We start from the raw sequence: 9,828 nt of genomic DNA, 5'->3' as shown, positions 1-9,828 counted from the left end.
ATGAATATTTTTTTCTGGAAAATTCTCATCAAAATGCTTTTGTGCGCTTGTAAAGAATATAATGAACTGCAACTGGAATAATTTTAACAGCTTTCGGACGAGTGGCTTAGAAATTACAGTAGTCTGAAGTTGGTTGAAGTTTTTTCCTCTCACCCTGCATATGTTCCATCCGATTTTGTATTTAAATCCCCCGCACACCTAAAACGCTCTCCATGATGGTAATTGTTGCCAACTATCAGATACAGCATAGAAATAACTCTTATTAATTTTATAGGGATCGATACAGATTTGGACATAGGTTCATCCGATTTCACGTTTATTGTGACCAAAAAGTTTAATATCAGCTATAATAGGATGGATTTTGATGAATTTCGGTTCAGTCCCTCAAATTTAGTAAAAACGGAATAAGTGAATGATATACATCCATATATTAGTGCCTTTCCTCTTCATACCATCATAAATTCACATTGGGTAGGGTATCATAAAGTCGGTCTCGCCCGACTTTGGAACTTTCTTTACTGTTATTTATTGCTATTTAAAATTGGTTGCTTTGGTACAGGTTTATGTATATTTAAATAGTTTATCAAAAATGTCCAACGAAATGCTATACGCCATTTGTTTGTTATCGAATTCATATAAAATTTCCTCCCGATTTTCGGAATCCCGAGGAATTCGAAGGAATTTTGTAACCAAACTAGGAGTCTTAGAAGGAAACCAGATTCCCGAAAAATTGGTGCAATGTTTTTAAACTATTCAGAATAATTTTAATATTTCAATTTAATTTTCTTTTTTTTTTTTTTTTTTTGATATTGGATATTGGATGCAAATTTTTGAAAATGTCAGTATAAGAGCGCAGCACCTAGAAAAATTGGTCGATAAAAGTCCTTGGTTTTGTTTACCACCCATATAATCCTAACATCTAATGTTTGGCATTTTTCAGTACATTTTTATACAGATTTTTCTGAATTTCGACATTAGACGTTAAAATATCGCCAAAATTTCAACATATCGAAGAAATTATTTAGTTCTCATTGTGTAAATAAACTAAGACAGATTCTTTTTATACCCTCCACCTTGGAAAGGAGGGTATATTAACTTTGTCATTCCGTTTGTAACATCCTTAAATATTCGTCTTAGACCCCATAAAGTATATATATTCATAATCAGCATAAAATTCTAAGTCGATTTAACGATGTCCGTCTGTCTGTCCGTCTGTCTGTCTGTCTGTCTGTCTGTCTGTCTGTCCGTCTGTCTGTCTGTTGAAATCACGATACAGCCCACATTATTTGACGTTGAGCTCCAAAATTTAGCAGAGCTATTTGCATTGTGTCTAGGATGGTTGGTATTGAAAATCAGATATATCGGTCCACGTTCTGGTATGGTCCCCATATAACGGTACCTCCCGATATTCGGTATTTTGATGATTTATGCCACGTTTTTCACGGATTTGTCTTAAAATTGGTATTTGTAGGTCATAGCAGGTCCCTGAGCGTGTGGCAAAACATTGCATGTATGGGTCCAAAATTTGGTATAGCCCCCATATAACGGTACCTCCAGATATTCGGTAATTTGATGATTTTTGCAACATTTTTTCACGGATTTGTCTGAAAATCGGTATTTGTTGATCATAATGGGTTCCAGCTCCGGTGGCGAAACATTGCATGTATGGGTCCATGATTTGGTATAGCCCTCATATAACGGTACCTCCCGATATTCGGTATTTTGATGGTTTTTGCCACATTTTTTCACTGATTTGCCTAAAAATTGGTATTTGTGGGTCATAATGGGTCCTAGTTCGTGTGGCGAAACATTTTAATTATAGGTCCACGTTTTGGTATAGCCCCCATATAACGGGACCTCCCGATATTCGATAATTTAATGATTTTTGCCACATTTTTTTTACGGATTTGTCTGAAATTTGTTATTTGTTGGTCATAATTGGTTCCAGCTTCGGTGGCGAAACATTGCATGCACGGGTCCATTATTTGATATAGCCCCCATATAAAAATACCTCCCGATATTCGGTATTTTGATGGTTTTTGCCACATTTTTTCAAAACATTGTAATTATAGGTCCACGTTTTGGTGTAGACCCCATATTACGGTACCTCCCCATAATCGGCATTTTAATGGTTTTTGCCACATTTCTTCTAATGTTTATTTTACCCTAAGGTGGAGGGTATTAAAAGTTTGGCCCGGCCGAACTTAATGTTTTTTTACTTGTTTAATTTTTATATATTTATCAAAAACAATTTATTCGTAACACTTATTCCAATTAACAGCTTTAACAATGACAACATCTCATCTCTTTGACTCATAACGATGACTTTAGACACGGAAACGGAAGAGGGCCGATGGCAAGTAAGCAGCTTGAGGTGTTTGAGGCGCTGGGCCGCTATGTACAGGAGCTTGGGAAGCAAAGTTAAGAACAGGTGCAACACCACCATTGACATTGTGAGACTTGCCACCCAAGGAATCGTATTGAGCTTGGATAGCCTTTTGGGCATTGGCAGCATCTTCAGGGGTGCGGTACTTGACGAAATGAACTTCGGGTTTTTGGTTGGCGCCCTTGTTGACGTTGTTAAGTTTGTTGGCCAAATCACCCAAATCGGCTTGTTTGTGGAGGACATAGATGGCGGTTTTCTGTTCGGCAGCTTGTTTGGCCAATGCAAGGGCGGCATTTTCGAGACCGTTGTTTTCGGGGCCCTTAATGAAGATAACGCGGAGACCCTGTTTCACACTGCCGGCAACACGTTGGGCAGCATTGGCATCGTTGAATTCACCTTCGGGAGCAGAAAAAGAGTAGAATTCCTTTTCATATTCAACAGGGCCAGCAGCGGAGCCAGAGAAGGGGCCAGCAGAGCCAGAGCCTTGAGCTGGGGCAACACCACCATATGTGGCACTAGGAGCCTTGTAAAGCGATCCGCTACCACTGCCGGGTTGGAAGGACAAACCTGAGTTGGAGTGTTCTACTGGTTTATAATTGTAGCCCAATTTGTCGGCAGAGGCGATGGCCACCAGACATAAAACCTGAGGTAAATTAAAAAAAATATTTTAATTATTTTTTAATATTTTAATTATTTTTTAATAATTTAATTATTTTTAATAATTTATTATTATTTTTATTATTTTTTGAAAAAATATTTGGAAATTGGAAAAAGATTTGAAAGAAATATTTTGAACTTACAATAAAAGCACGCATTTTTTTTTAAATTTAGTTCCTGAAGATGAGTGCTCGTGGAAGTCAAAACACTTTCTGTCGATGTCTGGTCAAATTGTCAACACATTTATTTATACTTCAAACCAATTAACCAAATCTCAATCGGTACCATCATTAGAAGCCATTGTTAAAATACCGGCTAAGAATTATTATTTTTATTTATGGCCACAAACATAAATACCGGAAGTTTTTGTACTGGAAGCCACCTACAAATGGCCTATAACAGGCACCATTAGCACGATATGTGCGTTAATTTTGTTGTCTGCCCAAGAAGAAGAAGATATTCAACCACATTACCATTAGTCAGCCTAACTCTTAGACGATGCCGTAACCTGTTTTAGCGCCCGGTAGACTAATAGCATCCGCAGCACATTGGTAGCCTACAAATGGGCCAAATTTACATACTGATTACCATTTGTTGCTGGAGCTCAGTTGTGAACTTGTCATAATTGTTTCCGAAGAATGCTGCAGCATACCACATGGAAATAGTTTCGTTATAAATCGCTCGATCTTTATGGGATTATTGTAATTTGAAATATGGATGGACAAGTAGTGTGATCGAAAATATTTTATTAATTTACGCAGGGTTAGAATAGGTTCATTGAATTTTCTGTTATCTATATGGGTAATATGGTCAAGAATTATGTAAATCATGGTTGTTGAGTTACATGTGTAAGGGAGGTGGTGTAGCATGGCTGTGACATTTTAAATTATACAAGGTTAGTAGGCTGTCGCAGGCAATCTGTGAAATATGTTAATGGTTATTAGTTTTTTTTCTTCACTTTCGATGTCGTGACTCGTCATAGGTATATCCCCCACCCAAAAAGATAAATTAATTTATTCAATATTTAAAGAAATAAAAATATCAAAGTGTGTTTTTCGATTAATCTGTCTGATAGTGAATTCTTAGTATGAAATTCAATTTTAAGCTAGTAACAAACTGAAAATTCTGCCGAATAGCTCATTTGTTAAGATCGCAATGGGAAGTAGGAAAAATATCGATTTGACCAAGTTAACAAGTTAAAAAACAGTAAGTTCGGTCGGGCTGAAATTTCAATTCCCTCCACCATTTGGAATGTGTTTGGAAATTTTGAAAAAATAAAATCCGTTAAATATTCTTTTAAAATCTTAAAAATACCGAATATAGCCGTTATATTGGGTCTATATGACGTGGACATGCATAGGCAATATTCCAATGCGAAACTTGAATAAAAAAAAACGGTGAATTATGTAGCTAAAATCCTCAAAGTACCGAATATAGGGAGGTACCGTTATATGGGGGATATACAAAGACGTGGACTGCCACAAACAATTTTCTGTCATAGGCTGTAGTATACATTACGTACTCCAAACACCAAATTTGAAGGAATTTCTGTCAATAATGTCGGTAAAATCATCAAAGTACCGAATATCGGGAGGTATCGTGATATGGGGCCTATACGAATACTTGAACCTACATAGACATTTTTATTTTTGTCATAGACTGTATTTCTTACGAACTATAAATACAAAATTTGAAATAACTCTGGTGAATAATATCGCTAAGATAATCAAAATATCGAATATTTGGAGGTACCGTTATATGGAGGCCTCAGCCATATGGCTACAGAGGGTATATATCATTTGGAATATCCGATTTGGTCCAAGCTTGGTACATCGTAATATTTTTGTCAAACTTAGACCGAGTTTGGAGATGGGCAATATCGGTCCACTCCTTATGGTATGGTAAATATATTTTCTGCACAGAAAGAGAAAGGATGATCCGATTTTGCTCGAACTTTACAAATCCTAATATTTGCGTCAGTGCTATTTCAAGTGTGAAAATGAAATATGATGTAAGTATCCAAACGTCTTAAAATTTCGCACATCCCAATATTTTTATAAGCCCAAGATCTGGTGTTAACATGGAAAATATCGGCCCACCTCCCTCAAAAAATGTCGAAATTTTGAATACCCATGTAGCTCATAAAACGCCAAATTAACATCCGATTCAATTTAGAAATGGCAAATCTGAATATTTCTATCAACACAAGATCTGTTATAAAGATGGTATAGATCGAACCATTTCTTCTGGCACCTCCCCCATACATAGGGTTCATGATTTTGAAAAACAAAGCGCTCAAATAAAACGAAATAAGCATTCAACTCTCTGCAAATTTCACACATACACAAATTTTTGCTAACACCAGATCTGTTGTGAAGTTGATATATATCTGCGAACCCCTTCTGGCACCTCACCCACAAAGGGTCACAATTTTCAAAATTTTATCTGTCTGTTGTCACATTCGAAACAATTTAACAATTCTTTACTACTATGCCCAAATATTTATCTCAATAAGCCTGATATGAATATGAAATTTATCGGAATTTATGATTTGGCATAAAATTGGACATAAATATCCTTTCTTGTAATTCGCTCAATATTTTTTATTAGTATTAAATGGAATGAAATATTTCGGTAGACTCTATCTGGTACATCACGCACATTTTAACAAATTCAAAAAAATTATTACATATTTCATATAAAGTGAAGGAATGATTCGATATATCCATTCCAGGAACGTGGCAATATTTATATCATATTTTTGGGGTCCGATACGAAATGGACAATATAGACCCATTCCTTCGGAATCTGCTCCATAGAGGATCAAACTGTTGTACAGTTGTATTTGGGCTATACGATATCACGCACCTACATAGAAGTTTCTCTTCCAGGGAGTAAAGTTCTTAGCAAGAACTTCTAGTATGGATTCTAGTATAATATGGATTCCATTGCAAAATTTAGCTATAATCATAAAAATATCGAATATAGGAAGGTACCGGTTGTAGAGTATTCAAAATTTAGAACCTTTCTTGCTGGGGCACCACAAGGAGTTCGCATCTTTACAACAGATCTTGTGTTACCAAAAATCTGTATGCAATGGAAAAGAGCTTCATGGTTATTCAAAATTTTGACCTTTTGTGGGGTACCAGAAGGACTGATATGTTTCATCTTCACACCTTTGGTTAGTAAACATATTGTGATGTATGTGATTTGAAGACAATTGCTTTCTTACATTATATTTTTATAAGAGTTAAAATTATTCAAAATGTTGACCATTTGTGGGGGAGGAGGTCCATTTTGGCACCTGACCTAACACTAATGTAAATTTTCGAAGTTGGAGCACAATCAGATGATCCTTTCTTTTCTGTGCAGCAAAATATTTTTTTTTTTTTTTTTGAAAATTTCGAGCAAGAAGGATCTAAGTTTGACAGTAATATTACGCCGTATTAAGTTTGGACCAAATCGGATATTTCCTTGGAGAGTTAACGTGCGCACCAGCCAGACAGAGAAACAGACGGACGGACACCCGTACATTATTTTGGACAAACGGAATAAGGACTGTGAGGGACTTAAAACCCCAAATCAGCTAACTTTAGCTCAAATGGAAATTTAGAAATAATTATAGAAAAGAGTATTTCATATTTGGTGAAAATTGGTTCAGATACAGCTACAGCTCACATATATATACTGCTAAAAAAAGTGCTAAAATTTTGTGGAGATCGGTTCAGATTGGTTGTAGCTCCCTTATATATCCATATCCGATTTCAGGTGTTGGTGTACCAAATCATTAAAAGTTCTGGATTTTGCTCCATCTGACTGAATTCATCCGGAAATAAGTAATTCTATTTTGGTGAACATCGGTTGAGATACAGCTAAGTCTCCCATACACGAGTTTCATCCGCAGTTATATATCTACAATTATACCGATTTACACCAAGATTGTGGTAGTTGCTTCCAGGATATGTTAGGTGAATTGGGCGAATTGAAATCGGATGAAGGTACCTTTTCTCATTATTTCACTCTAATGTTTGAATTAAACTCTTTCCCCACGGGATCCCTTCATCATTATGAAGTCCTCTATAGGATACCTACTCACCATACGATATATACATACAAATGACGATAACTGTCATTTATAATATGAAAATAAAAACAACAACTGCAACAATAGCAGCGATAAGCAATAAACAACAATACAAAAGCGATTAACAGCAACAACAGCAAATCACAACGAGAAAAAAAACAAACTTTCCATTGAAATTGAAAAATGTGGTTAAGCTCTTAGGATTTCAATTAAATAATGATGACAATGATTATCCTTAATAATGACTGAATGGAATGAACGGAACGGAATGGATGAATGAATGAGTGACTGAATGGATAGACAGATGGATGGATGGATGGCTGTATTTATTTGCGATTATTTACACTGTCACTTGCCAACAGACATGTAAGCAAACAAATGCCGAGCAGAATACGCTCCAATTCGATAAGCCATTGTAGTGAAAGTATTTAAAATGCCTCACACCAATCTCGGGCTCATCTTTACAATACGAGGCTGGGTTGAGCTTTCATCGATCATGTTTAATTCATCGTCGTCGTCGTCGTCGTCGTCGCCCCAACAGCCCACCCATCCAACATCTTTGTTCAGTGACAGAAAATATCTGTAGATTGTGTTCGACTGTTTTTTCATTCGTTCCTTTCGACAAGTTAAGCATTTAATCCTCTATCAAATTCCAATGATTGACTGTAAAGCATTGAAATTTTATATGTGATTCAATGTTGCGGAATCATGGCGAATGCCTGCATCGAATAATGATGCCTTTTTAACATCTTGACACGATGTGTTCTTACTTTCTTTTTATGAATTGCAACGTTGTGACAAATTGAGAGTTTTGTGTGTGAAGGTAGAAAAATGTTGGGAAAGTAAAATCTTTCTCAACGGTAGAATTGAGATATGAGATTTTGATGTGAATTCAATATTTAATAAATATTTTTTTTATATATTCTTAATAACTTATGTTTCCTACAAAAAAAAAAAAAAAAAAAAAAAAAAAAAAAAAAAAAAAAAGATTATATTATATGCTGGATTATTGGTATTGAAAATAGTCAATATTGGTATTTTGGACATATATGGGAGCTATATCCAAATCGGACCCGATCTCGATAAAATTTGGCAAAGATATTTCTGAGCTGTATTTCATATATTTCCCTGAATATCGTTGTTACGGAGTGCATTTTACTGCTGTGGATAACAAATATAACAAATCGAATGGACAGTATATATGGGAGCTATAGCTATATTTGAACCGATCTTCACCAAATTAGACATACTAGCTTTTAGACTCAAATGGGTCGTAAGTGCCAAATTCCATCCCATTTGGACATTAGAAGTTTGATGCACAATAAAAGGTAAATCGGATGAAGTGGCCGCAAGTGGTGAATATATGGGAGCTATATCCAAATCTGAACCGATCTCGATAAAATTTAGCAAATGTATTTCTGAGCTGTATTTCATATATTTCCCCAAATATTGTTGTTACAGAATGCATACTACGGGTGCGGAGCACAAAAAAAAAAACAAATCGGATGAAAAATATATATGGGAGTTATAGCTATATCTGAACCGATTTCGATCAAATTTGGCATACTTACTTTCAGGCCTAATTTGGTGGTATGTGCAAAATTTCATACTAATCGGGCTGATATTTCACCTTTGGTGCACAATAAAAAGCAAATCGGACGAAAATATATATATAAGAGCTATATCTAAATTCTTACCGATTGTCTCAAATTTCAATAGGGTTCATCCTTGGGCCAAACAAATGATTTATGTAGAATTTCATCTGGATAGGGCAATAAATGCGAATTGTTTACAAAAATACATGAACAGGCGGACGGAAATGCATAAATCGACTCAGAATGTGATTCTATGCAGATCGTCAAAAGGAACTATAGGTTTATCAAGTTTCCTTTTGCCTGTTACAAACAAATGCACAAAGACATAATATCATGACCACCTTGTTGTGTAGGGTATAAAAATACCGAAAGTAGTCGTTATATTAGGGGCTATACGACGACAAGGACATGCATAGGCAACCTCAAAATACCGAATATCGGAAGATACCGTAATATGGGGGATATTGTCAATACCAGAAGTCCTGCAGCCATAATATACAGGGTGAGATGAAAAAAACCAACTACAGACTGCTGCCATTTCTTAGCTACTCGTCTGAATGCAGTTAAAATTATTCCAATGACATTATTTACAAGCGTACAAAAGCATTTTGGTGAGAATTTTCCAGAAAAAAAGTTATTCGTGATGGAATTCAAGCATGATAGTATGATTTCTTTATATTTGGCTGGAAAACCACAAGTGGCTGTCGTTAGAGCACTCCAGCATTTAAATGTGAATAAATCTTTTTTGTCTGGTACCATCGCTGGTACTCGTAGCCCGACGTCAAGAAAGTGGATGGAAGAAAAGAGCAACATCAGCAGAAATTGTTCGAAAAGTAAAGAAGCGACTTGATCGAAAACCGCGTCACAGTGGCCGAAAAATGTCTCGTGGGCTGAACATATCGCAATATTCCATTCGATATAATATTAAAAAATGAGGTCGGGGTAAAGCCATTGAAATTCCAAAAAAAGCAAGAACTTACACCGCAACAGAAAGAAAATAGACTCAAAAGAGCTAAAGAGTTGCTTCGCTTGGCCGCAAGTGGTGAATTGCCGAATTTAGTTTTATCCTATTGTCCAGCAGTTTGTAACCAAACAAAATTATTGTG

The 9,828-nt window shown here is 35.8% G+C and overlaps 1 protein-coding gene across 1 annotated transcript; it reads right to left on the bottom strand.

The window, feature by feature from the left end:
- Nucleotides 1-2,225: 2,225 nt before the first annotated feature.
- LOC101889218 (uncharacterized) lies at nt 2,226-7,736 on the bottom strand. The gene is made up of 2 exons (XM_020038374.2): nt 7,593-7,736; nt 2,226-3,029 (listed from the first exon to the last, which is right to left on the bottom strand). Exons 1-2 carry the CDS (start codon nt 7,734-7,736, stop codon nt 2,328-2,330), a joined length of 846 nt encoding a protein of 281 aa, XP_019893933.1. The 3' UTR covers nt 2,226-2,327.
- Nucleotides 7,737-9,828: the final 2,092 nt, after the last annotated feature.

This window comes from Musca domestica, unplaced genomic scaffold (genome assembly GCF_030504385.1).
Source record: "Musca domestica strain aabys unplaced genomic scaffold, Musca_domestica.polishedcontigs.V.1.1 1, whole genome shotgun sequence".
NCBI classification, from domain to species: domain Eukaryota; kingdom Metazoa; phylum Arthropoda; class Insecta; order Diptera; family Muscidae; genus Musca; species Musca domestica.
The sequence above is the reverse complement of the archived record's forward strand: the minus strand, read 5'-3'. Positions and strand labels throughout refer to the sequence as shown.

What these genes read in the sequence shown, in the direction of transcription:
- LOC101889218 (XM_020038374.2), bottom strand. Translation starts at nt 7,736, where the DNA reads ATGAAAAAACAGTCGAACACAATCTACAGATATTTTCTGTCACTGAAC. An exon ending in GCTCAACCCAGCCTCGTATT is followed by an intron (nt 3,030 to 7,592) that starts GTAAAGATGAGC and finishes AATTTACCTCAG; the next exon opens with GTTTTATGTCTGGTGGCCAT.